This window comes from Pseudonaja textilis, chromosome 3, assembly GCF_049901715.1.
Source record: "Pseudonaja textilis isolate UNSWEBS1 chromosome 3, rPseTex1.2, whole genome shotgun sequence".
In the NCBI taxonomy this organism is placed as follows: Eukaryota; Metazoa; Chordata; class Lepidosauria; order Squamata; family Elapidae; genus Pseudonaja; species Pseudonaja textilis.
In genome coordinates, this window is record NC_141992.1 from 27,657,928 (window position 1) to 27,685,301 (window position 27,374).

General features: G+C 40.5%; 1 protein-coding gene across 1 annotated transcript; it reads right to left on the reverse strand.

The window, feature by feature from the left end:
• Positions 1 to 3,836: 3,836 nt before the first annotated feature.
• On the reverse strand, positions 3,837 to 27,295 carry SACK1D (scaffolding CK1 anchoring protein D). Its single transcript, XM_026697595.2, has 4 exons — positions 26,739 to 27,295; positions 9,987 to 10,154; positions 7,268 to 7,392; positions 3,837 to 5,387 (listed from the first exon to the last, which is right to left on the reverse strand). The coding sequence occupies exons 1-4, from the start codon at positions 27,207 to 27,209 to the stop codon at positions 4,385 to 4,387; spliced, it is 1,767 nt and encodes a 588-aa protein (XP_026553380.1). The 5' UTR covers positions 27,210 to 27,295; the 3' UTR covers positions 3,837 to 4,384.
• Between the last annotated feature and the right edge of the window lie 79 nt (positions 27,296 to 27,374).

The following is a 27,374-nucleotide window of genomic DNA, read 5'->3' on the forward strand; positions in this document are numbered from 1 at the left end:
CCATTTATATTCTGTATTTAGATGCATTATACACTGCCTTGCTCAATTTGGCATATTCCAGATCAGCTGGGCCAGAGGATCATGCTTACTGGGAATTCTAGGAATTTGAGTCCCATTACATCTCAAATCTCATTGAGGACATCTGCACTTTGACAACTACATATATATCCATCATTATTCGATGATAAGTAATCCTTCATGAATTATGCTGATAGCATAGAGATGATTTCAAGTGGTTGTTTTCTGCTGAAGACATAATAAGGGGTTTATTTATTTATTGACTTAATTTCTGTCCCTTTCCATTCAGGTATTCAAGGCACCATATGTAGCAATTCCTATTTTTTGCACAAGAATCCCTGCTGGATTCAGACAGTGAGTATCTCAAACTCAGCCAGTAAATTTCTGCAATTGAAAGTATTCTTCTGTGATTGAAAATATTTTGAGGAGCAGTAATTTACAACCCCTCAATTATTGAAATTAAAGGAAATACTATCCATTAGGAAAATTTCTTGCCTTAATAAATCTATGGTCACTCTTTTACCATCAACTCATGAATTTTTCATGAGCTTTTCCAACTAATCTGGTTCCTGATGTATAGAAAAAATTTTCTGGAATATTTCAGATGCTAATAATCCAAAGTGATGGAGAAAGAAATAATAGTTATTAAAATATATCTCATACTGGTATTAACTAAGAAGATATTTTTTAGATTGAAGTATCTTTAATCGCTCCCATGGTATTTTATCCTTATTTTGTGTTTATCTTTTGTAAATCATTTTGATAGTTTCAAATAAACAGCATATTACATAAATATAAATTTGTAATATAGGTGGAAACAATAAAGGCCTAATGAGAGATGCATTCTTTTCTCCCTATCCAGGTGTAGAGATTCATCATTTTCAGTTTTATATAAATGCACTTTGATCAGGGGAATCATATTTTGATGAATGTTTTGATATAATATAAACATATATTAGATAAAGGTAGTAAGCAAACCATTTAAAATAATGTATTTTTGATTCTATGTCTAGTGATAATGCATCAGCGTGCTGGGCAAAAGGCAGACTGTGATGCTACCAATAGTTTTGAAGCTGTTGCTGGGGATGCCTTGGTTATTCAAGGTTGCCATTTTCTCCATACCTGAATCCCCTAAAGATGTCATCACTTTCACAGAAACCAGAATAGCCATAAATAATCACACATGAGGTGGGAGTGGGGAACTCACATAAATGATTTTATGGGAGTCAGTTTTGCTAGAAGATCATCAGTGATCCTGCACCTTTCCTTAGTAAATTTCCTAGAAATTTACTAACTTCTTGTCTATATGTAGCATCTTGATTTTTGATGATCATTATCATGGGCCTATATAAATTCATCTTTAGATGTTGCTTTCTAGAAACTTGAAGTACAGCTCTTTCATAAAAAGAAATAGATAATAGGTCCTACTCAATTTCAGCACATATAAATGTATCCATAAATATCAATTCCAATCCAACTAGAGGATTATTTTAATATGGGATTCCTGGTTTAATTGGTCTGAAAAATTAACTTTTTTCAAGCATTTCTAAGTTAAATTACAATTATAAATACCTCTGAATATTCAAAATTGTAGTTACAGCTGTCTAATGTGAAGAAAAATGAGTTTTTGTCATCTACATGGATCAGTTAATAAGAGAAAAGCCTTGTCATAATGCAAAACAGCATTCTTTAAAAATCATAGTCAAAACAATCATTCTTACAAATGAGTGCAAGGCAGAAGTATTAAAAAAATAAGACAAAAAGAAACCTGTGTTACAGCACATTAATAGTCAAAAAAGAACCCAAAGGTGCTCTTTCAAGAGGCAACTGGACTTTCTGGATTTCTTTAAAGACGTTTGAAAAGCTGAAGCTTTTTAAATGAGAAGTGAAGTCTTCAAAGAAAAACCAGAAAGTCCAGTTTCCTCTTGAAAAAGCACCTTTGAGACAACCACAACCTGGATGACTGAGAATCTCATAGACAATCAAAGAACTGAATCTGTTCTCACTGAATATGAAAAAATGTCAGAAGTGGTAAGGAAGCAAAACAAAGCAGGTGGACAAGTATGAGTGAAACAAGAGTATCCAGGAAGAGAAAATAACAGTGAATGACCTTGTGGGAGTATCCTACTCTGTAGTGTTCTGTGGATCCATCCTGATTGTTGACCTTTTCCTCTTTCCAGATCAGTTCCCAGATTTTCAAAAAATGAAATGGAAGAATGGGAACATGAAGGTAGGCCTCAGTTAAATCTATGGAGGTAAGGAAATCCCCCTCCCCAATTCCCTCCAGAATAGACCTGAAATTGCGGTTTGGTCAGAATCAAAGCCCACATCGTCAGAATAATTTCTATCCATCAGCTGTCAGATGGGTTGGAATGAGTACTCTCAGCAGGAGCATAAGAAGCGGACCCTGAATGAATGGAGAGATCATCCTCATAATGAAACCTTTGTCTCCTGCTATGCTTTGAGGAGGAAAATGAAGCCTCAGGTGATTGCCTGGATTTTTTAAAGACAGCTGATATACCCTGCTTCACTGCCTCAGCTAACAGAGCCTGCATGTTAAATTGGAATTCAGACTCTCGTTCCACTGCAGGATGAAGTGGGGGTAAAGGTAGCCTCAGGGGCCACTCTGGTTCTATAGGTAGTTGCAGGCAACTGCCCTGTTGCTGGGCAGACAGAAAAGAAACTTCTAATTTCACAGCCTTCAATGGAATCTTGCATTAGATCCTACTCTTCAGCTCCCCTAGTGGCCACTTCTGGTAAAACTCTCCTGTCAGATTGAAGAGACTTGGCTCTTCTTTATAATGGTCGCTCCTCATTTTGGCGGGAATCTGTCATGGAGCTGTTAGGCGCCATTTGTGAGCTCCTTTGGGCTGCTTCTTATCCCTTAGCCCACAATCTGTCCACTGCTTTATCCCTGCGACACTTGTCCTGCTCAGCTGCCTTGGAGCTCTTTTGAGCCCCTGCAGCTCTATCCCTTGGCTTGGGGCTTGCAAAGCAGTCTGAAATATTTGGGGCTGCAGGGCTGAGAGTGTGACGGCCTGCGAGCCATCTCCTCTACTGTCCTGTTCACGCAGCTAGAGTGTTGGGTGGAATCCACCATCTTCATGGTCTCCGGTGCTCAAGTTTGCTCAGGAATCATTGCCCCGTGGTCTAAGGATGCCGTTAATCATGATCTTTATCTACAGCTGGTCTTCGGCCCTGCTTAAAGCGCTGCTGCTGTAATTGCAGGCTTCTGAGGTGGCCATTTGAAGCCACCAAAAGCCCTTCCAAGCCAAACACGGGGAACGGTGTGGATGTTTAATCTAACACACCTCTGTGAAATACCTCACAATTGGTGCAGATCAGCCCACAGCCGATCCGTTGTTGGATGGTCTGGGCCGAAGCCCTGACCGATCTTTTGTTCCGTTTTGACAGCCGCCTAAGTGTAGACCAGTCCGGCTGCCTAGGAAATAGCATACAGGATTGTTTTTTGAGTAATTTAGGCCTAATTTTCTATAGATATAAGGTTTTGTAGGAGCAAAAAAATACACATCGTCCAACTAGCTGACCGATCAATTTCTGGGGCACCCTTAGCAACCGAGGAGTGTCCTCAAAGATCTGACAGACTCAGTCCAATCAGCAAGCAGCGACTGATAACCCAATCCTGGATGCTATCTCCACCCATAATGGAGAACTGAATATACAATTTTGTAATTCAATAAATTAATGAACAAAGGGCTAGCAAAAGTTTTCAGATTGAAATTGTGAACCTCATCAGAGATACAATCACAAGAGACTAGATTTGGATTCTAAAATGTCTTAACACACTTTTGGAAAAGTTCATTTTTAAAAAATATTTTATTTTCAAAATGTACATCCAACCTATTTTGCTAAAATCCATGGTTGCAAATAAATGCTTTTTATTAAATTCATCAACACTATATGTCTAACTATAGTGTAAGATTAGCAAGAGACGTGGAAAATTTGCCATACTTTTATTAATGGCAAGGGCATATTTAGCTATTATGAGGATGGAGTACTGGCTTGATTGGATCATACATTTGGGTAAAAAATAATGAAATTTTTAAAAAAACTGCATTGACAAAAACAGTCAATCCCTTCTTCCTAAATATTTATAACGTACCACAAAATAAACAGGCTGAAGTACAAGACCTGGCTACCTCCAACAGCTGTATCTTAAACAAATCTATAGAATAAAATAAGAGTGCCTTTTGTATTCTTAAAGTTGATCCACCTATTGGCTCTGCTGCACGCAAGGTGTTTTTTTTTCTCCATGCCTCAATCAAATCTTGTAATATTACAGAAGTGGGCAGTTTAAGAAGAGAAGAATCTCCTTGCTGACAACTATGTATATAACAGCTCCTTCTCAGAAGCAGTCACTTGAATTATACAGTGCAAAGTCTCTAAGATTTATTAGGCTTGTGCTAATCTGTTGTCTAGGTTTTAAGTTACACCTCATTGGATGGCAACCTCTGTAATTTTCAGCCGCATTTCCCCTCCTAGAGAGCATGGAAACCATATGGTTAAGCTTGGATCGAATAACAGAGTAGTGAAATTCCCTCTCCTTGTTTAGTTTGCGGAAATAATCTCCCCGATGATTGACAGAATAGTCAATAGACCTAAGGGATGTTAGTGAACCAGCAGAACTTGCCCGAGAACATTGAGAGGACAATGAAGAAAGTGATCGTGCACTAGAAGAAGTTGAGGTGGACTTTCTAGAAATAGGAGACCCTTCTTTAGAGGAGATTTTTTGATCAGGAATCCTCTGATCAGGTATTTTCTGAGCCAGGGGTACTTCCACATTATCTCTTTTGTCAGTCTGTGTCATAGAAGTTTTAAATACAACTGTCGTCTGAGTGCCCACCATTCTAGATCGAGTAGTGGTCTGGGTGGTGGCTGAAACCACAGAAGTAGTAGTTTGTGTGGCACAGTTTAAGAATGTTGTTGCTCGCTTCTCGTCTAAGGTTTCAGTCTGAGTGGACTGGCTGTTTGTCTCTTTAGGTTTTGTTAGCATTTCAGAACCACCATGCCATTCCTCTTCACCACTAAGATGTGGCCGTTTAGCACTCATCCGCCCCCCTTGGAGCTCTTTCACCTGTTCTATTTCTCTTTCAAGTTTCTTGGGGGAGCTTGAAAGCCTAGCAAACTCAGCTCTCAGAAGATTACCCACAGTGAAATCTTTGCAAGGTGTTAGTTTATTGACGAGATCTTCATGGCAAACACTAGTTCTGCAGCTTTGAGGCAGCTTTGAATTAAGAGGCTTAGATTGTGCATACAGGATTCGGAACTCCAAATCAAAATGTTCCACTATTTGGCCTGAGAGTAGCAATAAATTACTGCTGTTCAGCTTCCCATCAGTCCAAGTGAAGCTAGAAAGATGGAAAGAGAAAATATTATACATTTATAGTATGAATTAAATTAATTCCCTTCCCTTTAAAGTAGACAATTATCCCCATTTTTATCAGATAGATTGAGGCCGAGATACTAATTCATCGAGGACATATAGGAATCCTGGGTCTGAAACAAATTTATTGAGGGAAAGCATTCTACTTATTCCAAACAATACTGTAACATTTAATTGCTGGCAAAGTAATGTTTAGTTATTCATCCAATTTTCACCAATTATATATAATTGGTTAAAAAAATAAGGACTGGCTACATTTAAGAGTATAAGATAAAATATTATACTATATTATATCTTGTACTTTCCTCTCAATATACTTGGGAGTTCTCCAGGGAAGAATAATAAGTTAACTATGTAACGGTGAAACCAAGAATTTTAATCATTGCTGCTTAATAAGTTAAATGACTATTAGCTAATTGTCAGATGGCTATTAGGACAAGCCTACACTAGAAGAAGAATAACAATTTAATTATGCATTTTAAAGTGCTTAATGATATATTTTGAGCAAGAGATTATAATCTAGGGAAAAATGGGCACAAAGATGTGTTACATATTTATGCCTGCAATAGATTAAGCTGTGCGAATATCACTTGCTCAAAGTCATTTCAGTGGTAAATTTGAATCTCTGCCTTCCCAGTCTTAACTAAATAAATGAACAACCAAACTACACCTATAGTTATAGGATTTGAAGTGTTTATAAACAAGATTCTTTACAAATGAATAGGAAGTTATTTTGGGTTTTTGTAATAAATGCCCTATTAATTTTATTTGAATATATTAAGAAAGTTAAGTCAGCACTGCACTAATAGTGTAGAACTCCAATGCGACTAGAATCCTCTATGGCTGCAAGTATAATAATAAAGAATGAATTCTAGCCCACAGGCTATGTATAAATACAAGCTTATGGCAGTCCAGGCAGACCTTATTAGACCTACTCCAAGTTAATGGCATTATTAACTTGATGAAATCCAGTCTTTCAATAACAACATTTATAAAGGAAAGGAAGCTTGGGTGAAAGTGCATTTTTCTCTTTCTCAAGATCATTTCTTACCAAAAGCATTCCAGTTTAAATATATGTATGCTTGTCTCCAATCTCTCCACATTTCACATTTTAAAAGCAATCTTAGATTCTTAAAAGCTAACGCTTGTTGGACCATCTATAGTAGTATTTTTTAAAATCTGGTCCTGAAGGTCCCTGGGTATTCTGCAAAACCCTCACAGTGGTCCACAAACTCAAAATTTGTCAGCTTTTGTTGAAGAAAAATATATTAAAGTCCTTTCAAACATGAGAAATGGCAGCAAATACATCAATTTTAATTATTAATATAATAAGGATTGATAAATAAAATCCATTCAAACAAAAGCCTTTTGGGGTTCTTCATATTTTTTAAAAATGGGAAAGCATCCTGACAGAAAGAAACATTTAATTCTGGCTTACAGAGAAAAATTAACCTACCGTATTTTATTTGTCATTCAGGTAAATAGAAGATACAACTAGCTGAAATTTGATGGCAACCCAGTTTAAATAAGAAAACTAAAACCCCAAAAGAAATCATACTTCCATTTAAATATAAAAATGTATATAAAACAAGAATGTTTTGGAAGAAATACAGCCTTGCTTGCTTTTCACACAAAATTCCATGTGGAACCGTTAACCATCCATTCTTGGATCTAATAAGAAATAATTTAGCTTTCCCTGCATGGATACTTTTGTGCAATATTAAATACTGGAGGATTATGGAAAATTATGTCAAATCAACTGGGTTACTTAGCTGAAGAAAGCTTGTCCACTTATTGAGGCCAAGAGCCAAGCTAGTTTTGCCATAATTTAGAACAGATACTTACCTGTAGGAGCCTGTAGTCACTCTTACACCATCAACAAGCATGAACTTCTCATGGACACTCCCAATTATCTTAGCTCCTGATCTTGCATAATATGTGTTTCCAGTAATAGTTCGGACTCTCATTAACTGTTTTCAAAATGACAAAATTTTAGACAAAATTACCAAGGCAATGTGTTTAGCCTCCTACATATAAAAAGGGCATAATGGCAATGCAGAAATATAATATACAGTAGTGAAGTATGTTTGGGTCATTGTCAAGTCAACATGCTTATCTACTGAGTGCTAATGGGTTCCATGCATTTCTTTGTTCCAAAATTAAAACTGTTCAAAATTAATCTTAACAATTGTTTTTCTTCTATGTGATTTAAGATTTCTTTCTGCATCAGTTAAAAGGATGGAACTGTGCCTCATCCATTCAATTCCTTTGATATGGCAAAGGGATAAAATGAGCTTGACAGTGCAGAAACAAAGATTTATGACTATACAACACAATGCTATTCTTATCTTCAACTGCAGATTTTTCCATTAGAGCTTCTGTACACTATCAAACCAGCAAATCAGTATTCTTATTAGTAACAGGCACAGAAACATAGCATTAAAAAATGTCAAGAAAATCTGCTGCAAGGGATAACTACTGGAAAAAATGATAAGAATGGCAGAAATTGAATCAAATCCTTTATTTATTGTTCTAGCTCAAAAAAATACAAATACAAAATTAAGAATACAGGAAAAGAAAAACCTAAGTCTGAAGCATTTATTGACAAGATAATATCAACTAGCTTTTGCAACCCATAGCTGTTCCTAAAAATGTGGCAAACCAAATTAAGTCTTCCAGAAGACTAGAATTTTTTTGATCAAAGAGAATTTCTGAAAACCAGGTTTATGAATGCCAGATGCTATGGGCAGTAAATGAGAAATATAAAAATATATGAATTACTGATTCAACATCTGAATCTGAGCAATCCCAGATACAATTGCTATATGGGAGACTAATATATTTTGCTATAGTTGTAATAAAAAGTGCTCCAACTGAAATCAATTTTTAAAAAAAACATAATTACAACAGATATTCTTTGAGTTATGACCATAATGGTACCTGCCCATCACAACCTAATTTTAGACTATTTTTGACACAGTTGTTAAATGAATGCTATGGTTGTTAAGTGAACAGTTTATTAAGGAGCACAATTTTGCCAAAAACTGTAAGCAAAAGCTGGTTTTTAGCAAAATAGTTATAAAACATGGTGATTTAACTGTGGGACACTGCAAATGGCCGTAAATGCAGCTTGGTTGCTGATTACCCAAAGTGCAGTCGTTTGACTGCAAGAGGGCCCAACTGTTGAGAAACCTTAAATTTGCATAAGGACCTCCCTGGAAGGTCCATCAGAACTTCAAAGTCGCGAATGGCAGGTCATAAGATGATAACTGTATATGAAATATGCAGATCGTTACAGAAGTAGCCAGGAATGACTATGGAGAGTCTACAATTGTGCCATAATGGAATGGATGATTTGATTCCTGACATTTTGTAAATCTAAATCCCAAATCCTCACTTTAGTTTTGATTAAAACTTTATCTAGGCTGGGTAAAGATACTGCCATAATATGCTGGATCAGAATAATTTGCCTCCTTAGTGATGAAGAAAACCTATCCAGGACAGTAAACTGATTTAACCAAAATTTAAGTTGTCAATTTCTCAGGCAGGCCCCAAGAGAAATGCAGTCAAACTCCAGATGAAAAAGTACATTTCATATTGAGAGAGGGAGGTAAAGTATGCCATTCAGAAACAAACTTAGCAGATTCTAAAGTTGGAGCATCTTTATAAACACAAGGTTGTGCAGAACATAACGTTTATAGAGTATAAAGCAGAACATTTACTTTATACAATTATATTGCCATAGGAGCATATTGACTTAGCACATTAAAGAAACTTTAATGTGTTAGAAACTTTTTCTGCTCCAATACGAAATTCACTCAATTGGTTTTTCCAGTGAGTGTAGGGTTAGACATGGATGTAGGTACTTGAAGCCTTAACCTGATCAGTTGATCTTTTGTTCATATTCCATTTAATGGGGACTTAAAGTGCATCCTACAAAAAACTAGAACCTTGGTTTTTTTTAATAATGGATCTCAAAGAATTAGCTAAACCAGTAGGAAACTAAAGTAGCTTGGCACCTGTGAAAGACCGCTTAGGTTACTGATAAAATGGCTACATTCTCTCTATACAGAACTGAAATGGGACAATGAGGCTAGCAGAAATTATTTACCAGTAAAAAAAAATTATGCTGGGGTAAGTAGATAAAATATACATATATTAAATGTAAATAGAGGAAAAAAAGATAGCAGATAGAGAACCTTAATCCTCTTTAAGCTATCAGACGGATATATACTAAACTAATTGTACAAATCTCTGAGATTATATTACTTGTTTATTTTCTACAATCATGGATGCATAATTGACACCCTCTATAGTAGAGATTGTAAGATAGCTTGTAAAGCTATTTTATCAGTGTAGATAAAATTCTATCTTTTAGAGAAAGTAATTTTGAAAGACAGAATATTCACTATCTCATCCTGGTTTTTAGTATCATTTATGAAACCAAATCACTTAGTTATTAATGACATTACTAAAGATACTTTATTACTTTCTCCTCTTTTTCAATCATGTTCAAATAATCTTATCTATGTCTATGTAAAGATAAAAATGTCGCATAACATACATTTTCCTGTTCAGGGGAGAATTCCAAGTTTTTGCACATTTCCAAGAAATGGCAGAGAAAATTCTGATCCAGAAGTATATACACAGGAACCAGCCTCTTCTTACAAGCTTCCTGAAGGTCACTGAAGATGTCCATATCTGTGAAGGTGTCCATAACCACAGCAATAACCTTGAAGATAAAATCAAATGAATTCCAACATTACAAACATTTTATCAGAGGCTTTAGCACAAAATGGGCGTTGGTATAATTACCTGACAACGCCCTTTCTATCTACGCTGCAAGAGAGTCCAGGATGGGTATGACTCTTCCCATTGATGTCATAAGAGCTGAGTCTGCCACTATATAAAAACCCCTAGCTGGCTCCCCAGCTTTTAGGCGAAGATGCGTGACAGATGTAAGGTGGCTCTGGAAGATAGATTACAACAATTAATTTACCCCTCCCCCACCAGGACCAGACACCTAAAGGCGGGGCTGGACTCCCTTGCAGCGTAGATAGAAAGGGCGTTCTCAGATAATTATACCAATGCCCATTCTCATCCACGCTGCGACGAGAGTCCAGGATGGGACATACCAAAGCCTGCATGTCCACAGGAGGGTCACTGTCTGATGCATTCACTCCGACTATGGGAAAACCTTCTGTAGTATCCTTCGTCCAAATGGCGCCTCAGCGAAAGCAAAGGAATCCAGGCAATAGTGCCATATGAACAGTGAAGGAGATGCACAGCGGTTTCCAACCAGTGGGCCACGACAAAATTTTGGTGGGCCACAGAGAAATCTCACCCCCAGAGCACCCCCCCAAAGCAATTAACCCAGGCTGCACAGAAACACAAGGCTGCACCGCCCACATGGCCCGCGGAAACCCTCCCCGCCCACTCACTCCTTACCTAGCAAATTTGCCTGCTAAATTGCTATTTTTCCTTTTTCCAACCATCATCTGTTCTGCTGTGCCAGGAGACTTAGATTAGCTAGGAAGCAGGAAATGGTTGAATTTCTTGCTTTCTACCTTTTAAGCATAACCGAACCTCCCTTAGGACTGAAGGGTCTATTATACAGTGCAGACTCACGGCAAGCAAACTTGAGAGACTGACCTAGCCAATGGCAGATAGATAGATCACTGAATGATTCTGTGAGCAACTCAATCTGCCTGCCTACTTTGCCTGATTTTGACTAAAAGTTGCTCTTTTTTAATAAAAATTCAATATTTACATACATGGTGTATTGTGAATTAATTTTGTGAGTTTGCTTGCTAGCAAATTTTATGAGTTTGCAAGCAAATTTTATGTGACAGACTGAGCTAGACAATGGCAGAAATTGATTTCTGAATGAATCTGTGATTCTATAAGCAACTCAATCTGCCTGCCTACTTTGCTTGATTTTGGCTAAAAGTTGCTCTTTTTATAAAAATTCAATATTTATATAAAAATGCCCAGCCAGTCATATGACGACCAAGCTACACCCACAAATTAGGCCATGCTCACAGAACCAGTTAGTGGTCCCTGGTATTTAAAATTATGAGTTTGGTAGTCCCTGAGGTCCGAAAGGTTGGCAACCGGTTTTAAAATACACCTGTTGTGGTTCACCGGCAGCAGGTGTGGATGGCTGAGTCTCGGAGAGCGAGGACTCAGGTGAGGGGCCTAGTATGATGCAGGAATGGGGCCAGGACCATCGGGGAGTAGAATGCTTCCTTCGAAGATTGTGGAGGCTGGCAGCAGTGATGAAGAGGTTCCCGAGGAGCCTGTGCCCAGTGCGCATGCACACAGGGCTGCTCAAAGGAAAGAGGAGCTGCAGCAGCACGGGCAACTTGGCAGTAAGGCTGCAAGGTAATGGCCCCTCCCTCAAGAGATAAAAGCCAGCTGAGAAACCGAGTTCTTTGCAAGAAGCAAATAAGTTTTTGCACTCAAGCCTTGTGGACGTTTGAAATATCTTGGTTGGTGTTTGGAGACTCTTTGTGTTTGAAATCTTCCTTAGTAACTTTATCTAGTATTCTTGCACCACCTTGGCAAGGCTCATTCTTATCAGAGATAATTAATTTGAAACAGCCTTTTAACTGTGAAGGAATGGAATTCATAAAGAATCATTAAAAGGTTTTTCTATTTCCTCTGTTTCGTGTTTGTTTTCTTGGAACAAGGTTTGGGTCAGAGCAATACCCATTTTCTATATTATATCATCTTTTATTGAATAAATATGGAGGAATATGTAATGTGGTTTTTGCTTATTTATTAAAGACTCTGCCTCGGTGTCAAATGCCACAACTGAACAGCTTCACATTCTTTGTCACTGATTCTTATTTTACAAGATTGAGGAGTTAGGAAAAGCTCACCAAGCTTCCTACTAGCAAACCTGTAATTGCAACCTATTTGCTGGGAGGAATCATGGTTTTCGTTCTTTCTTTGAGCATAACTAATCCTATGCAGCCTGCTAATTAGCTGATTAAGAAACTACCTGGATAGCTAGCATTGAGGGTGGGGAAACCGCTGATTTTCAATAAAGATTTATTCTTACAGTCTAGAGCAGCCTTTCCCAATCTGCATAAGCAGAAGTATATAAAGTGCTATAGCAATGGCCATACTGACAATTGAATTCTGAGATAAAAATCTCAGATAATGAAGACCAATCCAGAAAATATGCAATGATTGTAATATCTTTTCTTTTTCATGTCTGTTGAAAATATTACATGTTCCTGCAATTAATCTTACATGTTGGGCTTGTATAATTACTTTCATCATGGCCACTAGTAGCTACTGTAACAAAGTCAACTATCTTTCAACATTTCTCCACTCCTTTCCTTCAAGGCAGAAATTGAGCCAAGTACCAGCTTGCTACTGGTGTTGGGAATGTCAGTGCTGTATTTAGGATTTAAAATTGTTAAAAACAAATCTACAAGCTACATATGACTTCTCCTTTTTAGAGCACTAAACATATATATATAAATGGGTCAAATACTGGAATAACAAATTATTAGAACTTGGCACTATAGGAATGTCAAGTATTCCTGGATGCTGGAAGTAAACACTAATTGCCTGATATTTTTACAATCTTACATGAGAAAAGAGTCGTCACAAGAAGAATGCTTTTCAAGTCTCTGGATTATCAAATAACTTTTGTATATTAATAATTATGACACATTTATAAACACCATTCCAAAACATCACTATGACTTTATCAGTGATATAGAAGAGTGGTGGCATTCAAAAACTTTTACCAACAGTTCGGTGGGCGTGGCTTGGTGGGCGCTCTTTGCATGCATGCACACACTTTGCGTGCATGTGCACATCAAACATGCACTTTGCACAGACGCAGAGGCAATTGCACAGGTGCAGAGGCACTCACCTCCTGCAATACTGCACTTTCCTGGTCACTTCAGCAGCTGCTACGTGGCACCTTCTGTGCCACGCAAAGCAGTTGCGCTTCAAATTCAAAGGATAAAGGTGAGTATGGGAGCCCGGGTGGATGGGTGGGCCTAACAACAGAGTAGCGGAGAGAACCGGTTCGGTCTCCGCTGCTCATCACTGCTATTGGCTCGGCAGAACCGGGCCGAACCGGTAGAAGACCACCACTTATATAGACCACCACTGATATAGAAGAATAAGCTATTTACTAAACTCTCATTCTTATGCAGAGATTTGTGTGTTCTTCAAGAAAAGTGATATCTGGCTCTCACACTTTATGTCTTTCTTCCCCAGGATTTTTGTTTGTTTGTTTGTTTAACCAGATGTTTGGCAAACAGAAATTTTAAAAGTAATCTTCTAACATGACAAAACAATCCAGATTACCTGTCTAAACATCTCATCATGTAAATCAAGTGGCTGTTTCTTGGTGTTACCTGTACAGCAACTCAAGGGTTTTTCCTTTCCTTCCTTCACATTCCTTTTTTGTAAAATGGGCGTTGGTAAATTTACCTGAGAATGCCCTTTCTATCTATGCTGCTAGAGAGCCCAGGATGGGTTAGACTCCTCCTGATGACATCATCAAGCTGAGTCTGTCTTGTATAAAAGTAGCAGCCTGTGGGAGTGACCCCAGCTTTGGCGAAGGTATTTGACAGACTTTAGTGAGTGTCTCTGAAAGCCAAAACAGAATCTTGAACAATAACATATCTTACCATAGTCCAGACAAAACAAGGGAGAGGCTGGGCTCTCTAGCAGCATGATAGAAAGGGCGTTCTCAAGTAAATTTAACAATGCCCATTCTCCTCCATGCTGCTACGAGAGCCCAGGATGGGACATACCAAAGCCTGGATGTCCTCGGGAGGGTCCTCGTCTGATTAATCACTCCAAAGTTGGCACCCTCACTGAAGCACCCGTCTGCCAAAAGCCACGCTCATTGAGGCATAGGAGTCCAGGTGGTAGTGTCTGATGAATGGAGATGGGGATGTCCATGTAGCCGCTCTGCAAATCTCTTCTAGGGGTGCCTGGGTGGCCCAGGCAGTTGAAGTCGCAGCACTTCTAGTGGAGCGTGCTGTCAGGCCCTGGGGCACCAGCAGAGCTTTGGCTTTGTAGGCCTGTTCAATACATGCCCTGATCTACCTATTTAAGGTGGGAGGTGAGGCCTCGTTTCCCCAGTGGGAAGGAGAAAAAGACACAAACATGGCCTCTGTCTTTCTAAACGTCAAAGTGCGTTTGATGTAAATTTTAAGGGCCCTTCTAACATCTAGGGTGTTCCACTTGCACTCTAGGATGTGGTGCGGAAGGGGACAGAAATCAGGTACCACTATGTCCTGGGATCTGTGGAACACGGTATTAATCTTAAGTATAAAGGTAGGGTCTAGATGGAGAACAACTCTGTTGTTGTGAAAGGTGCAGAGGTCCTACCGTATTGAGAGAGCAGCCAACTCTGACACCCTTCTAGCTGATGTGATAGCTATTAAGAAAACCACCTTCAGGGTTAAGAATTGAAGGGACACCTTTCTGAGGGGTTCGAAGGGAGGTTTTCTTAAGAGCCTGGAGAACCTTGTGAAGGTCCCAGGATGGAAACCTGTGAACCACAGGAGGGCAGAGATTGGAAGCCCCTTTTAGAAATCTCCATACTGAAGAGTGGTGGGACAAGGAAGGAAATGAGTCCCAGGAGAGGACTGAGGAAAGAGCCGCTACCTGACAGTGTAAGGTGTTAGGTGAGAGACCCTTCTCTAGGCCATCTTGAAGGAAACGGAGGACCTCTGCTGCCTCAGCTAATGTTGGAGTGAGACCTTCTCTTTGACACCAATGACAACAAACCCTCCAGGTGGCATCATAGAAGCGCATCGTAGATGGTTTACGAGACACCTGTATAGTAAGGACGACCCTTTCTGGGAGATTAGCCTCTCTTAACAGTTGCCGCTCAATCGCCACACAGTCAGTTTGAACCACTGGGGATCCAGGTGGAGCAGGGTTCCCTGATGCAGGGAGATCTTGTGGTCTGGGATCCTCCAGGGAGTGGCTACAGACAGGTTCACCAGTTCTGCAAACCAGGGTCTCCTGGGCCAATGGCGAGCCAGGAGAATCAGCTCTGCCCGTTCCTCCAACATCTTCCAAATGATCACCAGAATGATGGGAAGAGGGGGAAGGGCTTAGAGACCACCAGTGGGCCATCTGCTCTGAAGTGCATTGGTCCCCTCTGCTCCCTGACAAGGAAACCTGGTGAAGAACCTGTTTACTTGAGCGTTTTGGGGAGAGGCGAAAAGGTCTACCTCCAGGGTCCCAAACCTGAGGGAGAGATCCCTGAATATGGACTGGGGAAGGGACCATTCTGCATGGTCGACTAAGCTTCTGCTCAGCCAATCGGCTTGGGAGTTGTTGACTCCCAAGATGTGGTCTGCTGTGATAGACAACAGGTGCCTCTTTGGCCACCGTCCCAACAGTTCGGCTTCCTTCATAAGGGCCCTGGATCTTGTACCCCCTTGCCTGTTGACATGCGCCTTTGCAGCCATATTGTCCATCAACACTAGCACATGGGATCCAGCTATCATGTCCCTGAAATGTTTCAGTGCTAGATATATGGTTCTGAGTTCTAGCCAGTTTATAGGGCTGGTCCTGTCCATCCAGGACCAAATCCCTTGAGCTATGTGCTCGTCCATGTGGGCCACCCAACCCAGGAGACTTGCATCAGTGGTGATGAGCCGTCTGTCCAGTTCCTTGAACAGGGGTTCCTTTCAAAAGGCTGGGGAGAGCCACCACTTGACGGGTCTGCAGAGTGAGCTGGACCCTGGCAGATGTGTGGCTGGTTCCTATTTGTTGAAAGGGGAGCAGGAACCATTGTAGAGCTCGGGAGTGTAGCCATGCCCACAGAACAATGCTGATGCATGAGATCATTTTCCCTAATAGTTTGGACAAGAGCGACAGGGAGACAGTATGTTGACGTTGAACCTGTCGAATGATCTTGGTAAGGCTCTTCCCTCGATCAGGAGACAGAAAAACTTGGCATAGAGTTGTGTCGATGACCACTCCCAGGTAGAGCAATCTGGTTGTGGGGAAGAGATGGCTCTTCCTGGAGTTGATGGAAAAGCCGTGATACTGAAGGCAATGGAGTGTGGTTTGTAGATCTCGATGAGCGGAGTGGGTAGAGGATTGACAGTATCAAAATGTCATCCAAGTAGCATTGGATCCTCACTGGAACAGACCGGAGCGAAGCAACCAATGCCACAAGTATCTTTGTGAAGACTCTTGGAGCAGACAAGAGCCCAAAGGGAAGGGCTTGATACTGGTAGTGGGAATTCTGGTAACAGAAATGGAGAAACTGGCAATGATGAGGTCAGATGGGAATGTGGCGGTAAGCCTCTGTGAGATCAATGGAAGAGAGGAGATCACCCTCCCAAATAGAATAGAATGCAGAGTCTGCATTTTAAAGCGCCTGTATGGGATAAACTCATTCAGAAATTTTAGGTCGAAAATGGCTTGCCACCCCCCAAGGCCTTAGGGACCACGAAAAGGCAATAACAAAAGCCACGTCCCCGTTGGAGTTCAGGGACTGGTTGAATGGCCCTTATGTCGACCAGGTGTTGAATGGCCGATTCCATAAGGGCCCTTCGTGAACTGACCCGGGAAACAGGGCAGAACACAAAATTTTCTGGGGGTGACGATAGAAATTCTAGTTGTATAAGTTTTTGTTCTGGTCCCATTAATATTTTATCTAGTTGGTTCTTCCCTTTGTCAAATTCAAAACCTTTTGAGTCTTTTTATATTTATTTTGCATTTGCAAATATGGCCACCAATCGATTATAATTCCATTTTGTTTCAGTTCTTGGTTTGATTTCAATTTCCATTATGGGGGTGGCCAGTATGGGGTCGGGCGGAAGTCTGCCCTCTTTCCTGTCAAGGAAAGAACTTTTCTTTTGTCCTTTGTTTCAATGACGAATGGATCAAGCGCATCACTGAACAGCTTCTCACTGGTGCAGGGGGGCGAAGCCAGCATGTGCGCCGGGGCTCCGCTGCCACGGACGACGCCATGGCCCTGGAGAACTTGGCGGCATTGAGGGTGGTGTCCGCCGTGAACTCTGATGCTGCTATAATTTTATTGAGAGCTTGATGTGATCTAAAGTCTGATGAGGGTATGTGGCCTTGTAGTTGGTGCAGTCAGTGGATGGAAGACCTTGTAAAAAAACGATGCAGCAGTTGAAGCCCAGACGGCCCAAGCAGAGGCTTCAATGTTTGTTCGGAGCGTTTGTCCTCTGCCTTTAGTACGTCCTTGGGCTCAGTTGGAGTGCTTGAGAAGGAAGCCACGACTGTGGCGTATACCAAGGGGACTGCAATAGTGATAGCTAGGGAAGGGCCCATGTTGTAAAACCGCCTATCATGGGATGATGGGCAGGGGCCTGCAGTGGGGAAGGCAAATTGCTCCTTGACTAAGTCCAGAAAAATAATGAGGGATGGAAGGACCTCCGAGTGAACAATGGGTTTGGAGAAGAGGGAATCCCCATGCCCCGATTGCACCACTTGAGGTTTGGGGGCAGCTTCCTCCAAGGACAACTGGGCTGTGACCAGTGCCTTGTGGAGGAGGGGTTTAAATAAGGTAGGTTTTAATACTGCGGCTGAGAGAGGTTGATCAGGCCTCAGATCCATCTCTTCCTCTGAGAGGTTGGGCTCCCAGATTTCTCCCTATTTCCGTTCAGATGCAGGGGAGGGGCTACGCTTAGATGGTTCTGCAGTCTCCCTGATCGAAATCAACCCATTCTGCGTGGGTAGTAGGGGCCCTGTGCTCCACAAGGTGAGGTAGTCCCCTTTTGGGGATCTGGGCCTGAGAATAGGCCGGAAAAGTGGGCTGGGACCCATCTGAGGGCCTAAAGATGTGTTGAAGCCCTTCTGCTAGACCCTGTCTGATGGTTATGGAGACTACATTGTGGATGTCAGAGGGTCTGCCACTCGATGGAAGATCTGGGGGCCGAAGGCCTGCCATTGTTGGTGTAAAAGTAGCCTCTGGTCTTGGTCGAGAGCTACTTTGGGCTACAGATGACAGAGAAGAGAGGTCCCAAAGGGCCTGAATGAAGTTGGGCCTGATCTGCTCAGGTCTTGAGGTCCGACTTGGACTTCAAGTCTCTCTGGGGACCAGGATTGGAGGTGGCTAAGAGGGACTGGGGTTTCCTCCACCCCCCTGGAAGTACCTGCCTGAACCACCAGAGGATTGGCTGGTTGGGAAACCTGTTGCAGTTGTCCCCTCATTTGGTTCAATAGTTTTATTGAACTGTCTCTCCAAGGCTGCATGTCTTCATTTCTCTGCTTTTAGTTCAGCCTGGGATGTTTCCTTGGGGCCCAAAGCTTTGGCCCTGATCTTGGCCGCTACTTCCCTTTGAACAGATTGAGAGCGTTGTCTCCTTATTCTTTTGGCAGTCTGGAGACCTTGGGTGTTCAGGCCCGAAAGCTCTGTGTGGATCTTGTCTTGGCATAAGCTGACACAAAAGGTGCTGAGAGCAACCCTCGCTATGTGTTGCCTATGCAGTATCCTGAATTAGGGTCCTTTTTGGGGATAGGAGGCAGCTGTAGGTAGATGAGGCCACCTAAAATGGCCGCTTGCCATGTGCGTTGGAAGAAGAAGCTTTAAAATGGCCTCTTGCATGAATTACAGGCTACGATGGCTGTTAGTCGCTCCCTAGACTGGAAACAGCCTCGAGTGATGAAATCGGCTAGAAAGGGAAAAACCGTGGGTTTTTTTATCAGCTGTGAGGTACGGTTTATCGTGGATATGATCTTTACGATCGCGACAACCAAAATTGCAAAGGGAGAGCTGTAGGGGAGGGTCAAGGGCTTCTCCCTTACTTACAGTCTCCCTCGGTTTGAAAACGTCAAATCCTTGGCATTGCAGGAGAGCAGAGGCCCACTCTCCTAAAGGCACAGCTGCACCAGGTCCCCGGGTGCTGTGCCAATATTCTAAGATCGCTGTTGATTTTGCTGCTGACTAAAACTGCTTACAGAGACACCAGCTCAACTGTCATTGAAAGAAGCTGAGTCAAAGCTGGGGTCACTCCCACAGGCTGCTACTTTTATACAAGACAGACTCAGCTTGATGATGTCATCAGGAGGAGTCTAGCCCATCCTGGGGTCTCTCAGCAGCATGGAGGAGAATGCACCTTTTCCTGTCATGTTCTAAATGAACTGCCTTTGAATCAATTTGATATTTGACTTTGAAACTCCAAACTCCAACACATGTTAACCAAAATAACCTAAGCCAAGGCTTACCAAATTAAACCATTTGCCTGTCTGCATAACATGATAAACTACACTTTGTTCATATCCCATATTGAGCCGCACATACCCAGTCACTTTTTAGCCTATCATGTTGAGTAAATCAAATACTTCGTCTAGAGCACACTGTCTTAAAGATGCCCAACTGATAGATTCCAGAGATGCAAGTCCTGATTTTGCCTTGCAGTCCACCTGATGAACTACTTTTACAACATTAGTATTATAATAACATATAGTTATTTATATGAAGTTCCTTTAAAAACACTTGAACACTGGTATACATACTACCTATTCTGATATTCCTAACCCTCTTTCTAAATATCTTTTACTGAAGATGCTTGCATCTGTAGAAAAAGCATTGACACCCCCCCCCCACAAATATTAAATTCTGAGAATTAGTGGCTTCAATAGGACTATCACAAACTTCTTTCTGCCCTCAGTTTTGTAAGAGTTTAACACTCTTGATTTCATCAAGCTTCATGGACTACAGAAGCAGGAAAACTAAATAAGATGACCAAAAGAAAATAAGCTATACAATTGTAAAGTAGCTATACAAGAATTACAGGTACATTGGTCTAGTATTGTGTCAGCCAAATGAATACATACATTGCACAGTACACACCCCAACCTTTGGGCGGGATATCCTATAGAAATGTCAAACTTGAATGATAAGGATTGAAATTTATTGAAACATTCAGAACAGAGTTATTTCTGCATATTATTCTCCAAATCCATCAAGCATATCAACATAATAGCAACATATTTGAAAATAAAATGCAGCAATGACTATAGATCTGTGTGTGGAAAGTTCGATGACCATTTTTGCCCTGAAAATATCTAAATTTTCTTTTGTTTGTAATATAGACAGCCAATGCTGTTAAATTATTCTGAACAACTACCCTATACTTTTTTTTTCAAGAGCACCTAATTGTACCAATTCACTCCTACATTCTTCTCTCGTAAACCTGTCTGTGCAGCTTCTGCTTTCCTGAAAAAGTCCAAGCTGTACTTGAAAAGTAAATTTTACCATCTGTTTTATAAAACTGTTTGCCCTGCAGTAAATGGAGCTTGTCCTACAATAGGCACCATTCCAACATTCCGTTAGGCAGATGAGTAACTGCATTCCACTGCATATTTGTCTGTATGTGTATATTTCAATCTGTCAAGGAAGGATATTGAAAGAAGTAACATCCCCCCAAGTGATTACAGCAATCCAGTTAACAATTACAGTAAGTGCATGCAACAATTTATATTGAAATAATTTGATCTGAATATATAGATACTGCTTTGGTATTGTATATCACTTTAAATTATATTGGAATATAACATGGTTAAGATTTTTTTTAATTCCCTTTCCCAACCAAAGTGGAATATGACTATCCCCATCCCTCAGCTGAAACAGAAGGCTAGGTAAGGATTCTAGATACCTGGAACTCATCAACAAGGTCAATGATTTGGAGAGCAAGGTAAGGTGATTTGTTTTAGAGAACTGGACTCTGGAACTGTTCACTGAATTGTGTACTTCAATATGTATGGCAGTATACCACTGTACTTATCTTGAGTCCAAATTCAATATAATATAAATAGTAAAGAGCATCTATTGTAAGGTGTATTCTCGAGCACTTACATTTATCTCTAGTGAAGGGGGTCCCCAACCCCTGGTCCATGGCATGCCAGAAACTGGGCCATGCAAACAAGCAAAGCCCCATTTGCAGGATCAGTGGTGGTATTGAGCAGGTTCTGACCAGTTCTAGAGAACTGGTAGCGGAAATTTTGAGTAGTTCGGAGAACCGGCAAATATCACCTCTGACTGGCCCTGCCCCCATCTATTCTCTGCCTGAGTTCCAGCTGATCAGCTGGGTCCTCTTTTGTTGCCATGCACAGGAGAATGGAGCTGGAAAGCAGGTTAGTGGGGTGGGGAGGGAATGGGATTTTGCAGTAACCTTCCTCCAGGAGTGGGAAGGGAATGGAGATTTTACAGTATCCTTCCCCTGCCACGTCCACCAAGCCACACCACACCCACCAAGCCACACCCACCAAGCCACACCCACATCCACAGAATTGACAGTAAAAATTTTTGAACCCCATCACTGCGCAGGATGCAGGCAGCACAAGAAACCATGACCCCTCTGGTCCACAGAAAAACTCTCCATGGAACCAGTTCCTGGTGTCAAAAAGGGGAGGCTCTGCTCTAGTGCATATTGCCACAACAAATAATGCCCAAAGATATTTCAAAAGATGAAATTTAGGGCTTTAGTTATTTCTACAGAAATAACTGAATAACAGTTACTTAAAACAAGAACGTTGAATCACTCAACACCAAGAAAAAAAGAAAAGAAAGCAGGCTGTTTTTATTATATAGATGTCACTTCATATACTCTATAGTTAAATTGTACTTGATAGTTTGCAAGTTCCACTATTTGGACTGGGAATGATCTTTAGAAATTTAGAAACAAAACCTAAGAGATGGCACAAGGGATAGTAAAGAAAAATGCAACACAAATACCTCACTCTGAAGAAGTTGTATGCAATGTCACAATATTGATATGAAAGGGCATAGTTTGCACTGTGATATCAAAATGAATATTTTGTCATTATTGTGGCTAGCTATAGGTGCCCCTAGGTGGTTTACTCTTAGTTTTTGGTGATCAGAAATTCACTATATATAATAAAGTACACTTTTCAAGCCCTAACCAGTCAACCAGTCCTGTCCCATAGGATACAACAGTCCAGTCCCTGCCCTAGGTTTTCTATTCCGTTTGTCTCTACCTAATCTCGATACTAAAAATACAGCAGCCAGAGAACAGGCCTCATTAAGTTTGGATGGTACATAAAGCCTTTTCTAAACCGATATCCATCTAATATTTCAGGATATAATCCCATGATTTTAAACACTATGGATTGGGGATTATAAAAGCTAGAGTATACAAACTTGAGTGTATCAAGTTGGAAACTGTAGAATCAAATCATCATCAGTGCTGTGTTTTGATAGAATAATTAATCAAATTAGTCACGACATCTTCAGAGGAAGCCTTAGATTATTTCATGATGTCTCACTTCCATCAGTATCTCTCCTTACAATGTTAACTAAATTGTACCTTCTAAACAAAACATATTGGAATTGCAATTGCGTCTTTTCTGCTTAGCATAATTACTTGCTTAGAAATGATGGGAATTTTAATTTAGAACTTTAATTACAGGCTATATCACATTTGAAAAATCTAGTATCATCTCACCATATGGAGAACACTCACATGAACTTGTAAACAGTGCACTTTTTTCTGAATAGAACTAGAAATCTCAAAATCTATAGCTGTATTAGTATCACAAAATGATACTAAGGTGATCAGCCTTTGACAGTGTCATACTACCAACAACCAGAAATACTAGAAAACAGCTGAGTGAAATATTCGCATCCTGGTATCTCCACCCATTGGTAAGCATAGCAGAAATTAAGGCTGCTATGTGAAGTGGACAGACAAGAAAGCAAACACAACAAATGGGTTTGTGATAATTTGTACTATAAATCCAGAAACAAGTTTTCTGCTAATTCTTTAATAAATATTGAGGAGGAGGTTTGCTTCTATCAAAACATGCTTCTGGATTCATGCAATTCCTTATTGCTATCATATGCTGCCAAATCACAGGTGATATACAAATTTAAAAAATAAAGTTTTTATTTCCTCTTCCTATCTTGAACCCAACAGCTTTACTCTTATGTCAGTGATGGCCCATGTAGTTTTGGAAGAAACTATTTACTATGCTCACCACATTGACAAAGATAATGGAAAAAAACTATGCCAAAAAGCAATAACTAGGTAATGATTACAGTAAAGCATCCTGGTTTATTTGAAGCAAAGGTTAAAATTACAAAATATTTCAAGGCTGTTTCATATTTTAGAAAAAATGCTATATATGAATTTTGCTTATATTCATTGTAAGAATACATTTAGATATCATGGTTTACTAAATTAACTAATTTTGGCTTTCTGTCTTCTATGAACCTAATCATTGTAGTTCACAAATCAATGCATTATATGACCCCCAAAACACATTGTCTTAACACAATGTCAAATCAAACTACAGGTAGTCCTTGACTTATAACTGTAATTGAATCTAAAAATTATAATTATAAGTTGTGATAGTTGTAAAACAGGTCATCACATGACTGACCTGATATTATAGTTTTTTTTGTGGTGATCATTAAGTGAAAGTGTTAGTCGATAAGCAAACCAGTGTTCATATAGCCTGTTTTGCCAGAAACTGGAAGTAAATGCCAGTTTCGGGAAAAACCATTGTAAATTGTGATTGTGACTCTGGGGTGCCACAAAGAGCTGAAAATGAAAGCTGATTGCTAAGTGCCCAAAATGTGGTTACATGACCACTTGAGGGGGTGGGGGGACAGGGAAGGGCAACATCAGAACTTTGAAATCAGGTCATAAGTAGCTTTTGAGGGAGAGGATTCCATTGAAACAGCACAATTATCCAGTCATCTGTCAAGAATTACCTAACTAGACAAGCTAAATAATCTGGCATGGTACAAAGTAATTTCTTGTATTCCTAAAAAGATATAAATTAAAATTATATGGCAATAGGCAAATGGTATTTGATGAAAAAACTGATATAAAGTCATTGAGAAATAAAATCAAAACAATATGCTATTAATATTGCCACTGTCAAATATATTTCATTAAATAAATGGCTTTTGAAACACAAATCATTTGTCATCTGCTATCTTGAAATTTGGTTTATCAGCCTTGCTTACATCACAGCCAAGAAAGAAAATTTGCCTTTCCTATTTCTGTGTCACTGAGGCTGTGTAATGTGAATTTCCTTCTTCCTACTGATTATAACACTATGGTTCACAACACAAGCATGCAGGACAGGAAACGAAACACTCCAGAAACTAATGGTTTCACATGTTTATAGCGTCATTAGTCATGAAAATATACCCTCACAAGAACAGCATTGTTTATTATTGGTTCCAAAGACTATAGGTACCCCTGCTTCAATATTTTTAGCTAGGACTGCCACCCAATATTTTAGAATTAACTCATAGACTCCTCCCATGACAAATATAGCATTATGATATGATGGAGGCCATCCTGCTTCTTATTTTAGAAGCATCAACCAGAATCATGTAATCCATTTCAATGAGTAAACAATAACTTTGGCCTTCTTTGCAAAGGACACTTTTTAACAGCTGTGATTTTTCAGTTTACTTATTGGTATGGGGTGGTCAGTTATGAAAATCTTAAGTGTAGGCTTTTTTTATACTGACATAATTATCCATAATAGATACAAAGTAGGAATCAATAATTTAGTGACCAAGTAATAATTTCAATTATAGGTAGTTCTCTACTTGTAACAGTTTGATTAGTGACAACACTAACTATAACTTATGAAGTTACAACAGCACAAAAAAAGTGACTTATGACTGTTTTTCACACAACTGTTGCAGCATCCCCATGGTCATAGGATGAAAATTGAGATGCTTGGCAACTGACTCATATTTATGATAATTGCAATGTCTGGGGTCATGTGATCACCTTTTGCAACTTTCTGACAAGCAAAGTCAATAGGAACGGCAGATGCACTTAATGACTGTGGCAAGAAAGGTCATAAAATGGGAGAAAAATCACTTAACTGTCTCACTTAGCAACAAAAATTTGGGACTCAATTGTGGTCATAAGCTGAGGACTATATAACATTTCTAGTTCCTGCCTTTGGCCATGCTGACTGTGGCTAAGGTGAGTTGAATGGTGCTAGATTACCAGAAAGAAGAAATGCATGAAACAGATCACTAAACTGAAGGATTTTGGAAACAGGTTAACTAAGAGCTTTAGCTGCCAACGGAAACCAGATGAAGGATACAGAAAGCCCACAGAGAGTGTAATGAATGCGTCATTTGGTGCAGTAACAAATCAGATCTTTCCAGCTCCTAAATTGTAAACTCCACTAAAATTGGAATTAACTGGATAGCCTTAGCCTGAAAACGCAAGGAATTTATTTTCTTAAGTTAGACAAAAGAGCAACTTCAAGTGACTGGATGGTTAACAGCTTATTTCCAATCCTCAAGAATTGCCTTTGCTTCCACAATCCATATACCAACTGAAGATTTCTGCTCAATTCCGTGTTTACATTAACAGCAACTGTAATACAAAAAAGAATAAATGCAAGCATAACCACATTTGACAGAGAACACCATACCTACTTCCTACTCCCAAAATAAGTCAAACAAATCCCAGTTACACTGGGGAGTCACAGGCATCAAGGATTCCTCTTTAGGAGATAAGAAATCTGTGAGCTTCTGCTGCTACTGAACACAATTCCCTGTACACTGAAACCAGATGAGGCTGTTGGGAAAAAGCTTAGCAACAATCTAGAGCACTGGTTTCCAAGTGAGTAAGGCAATTTACTGGAATGAAGAAAAAATTAGAACATTGCCATCTATCTATTACATCATTTTTTAAAAATTGGAATGATTATCTACATATTAATGCATGTATGACTTATAAACAGACATAGGGACTGTAAGATCTAAGTGTACCACTGACCTAGCAGTCCCACAGCTGTCCTGCACTGCATTAAACTGACCTTTTATTATGTCATTTGACTTTCGCCTTTCATACGAAGCACAACAATTCTGCACTGCTTCTACAAAGAAGCATCCCCCAACATGCACTTCCTTGAAAAAGTATTACAATATAACCCAACAAATTTGTAGCTCGTGGTGGAAGTAACCTTTTAGTTCTTTTCCCACACCCAACTTCCAAACTTGGGAGGCTTTTTCGACAACCACAAATCATCGACTAATAAAAGGTAACACACACTGCACTTCCAACCACACATTAAGGCGAATCCTAGGAGACACTCGTCAAACACGGAGCAGTAATTTGCGGATAGTTATAGCATAGCAAAGAAGGATGCGAGAACTGTAGATTTGTGGCTGCGGGAACGGACTCTAAAAACGAGAGTTCAAGCCTGATCTGCTTGCAACGTTGCCCTACTTGACACCACGGCTGTTCCACCCTGGCCGAATCGTGCCCACCACGAAGTGCAGCTCCTGCCAAGCCAAAGAAACACTCGAGATCCCTTCACTCACTTCTCTGGCTGACCGGATCTGCTTGCGCACCGCCTCTTTGCAAGCATAGATTATCTCTCCAAAACAGGGCTGGAAATAAGTCTCCACGCGGGTCAGTCCACGGAAAGAGCCGGTAACAAAGGCAGGCCAGCCCAGTTCTAGGACAGGTGGTTCAACGTCGGACTGCACCGGGAAGTATGTGAGCGAGGAGCAATCCAAGGAGGTGTTCAGGGCTTGGCCTGTAGCCGAGACACTTTCGTTTGTTCCGAGTGGCTGCACGGCGGCGCGCAAAACAGCCTGGATCTCGGGATCGGAAAGGAAAGAGCCCATTTTTTCCCGGCGTAAGAAAGCCTGGAAAGCCGGCCGGCCTTTGGCGATAAGCTCCTCCAGCGCCAGGCGCTGCACCTCGTTATAGGTCGAAGGGGGAACGGGCTCCCAGCCGCGTAAACTCCGGAAAGGGGCATCGTCCAGGCACTGGGACTGATTCGCCATCGGCCTCGTTAGCCTCACCTGCCGGAGGACGCGAACCTTAGGGAATACTCGGGCGCGTGGGAGGAGTTGGCACTTTATAGAACATTTGAATCTAAACTGGCGTCCGCGCTTCTCTTATAGGCTGGAACGGCTGTCACCTCGCCTCTCAGGGGGCGGGGGAGGCTA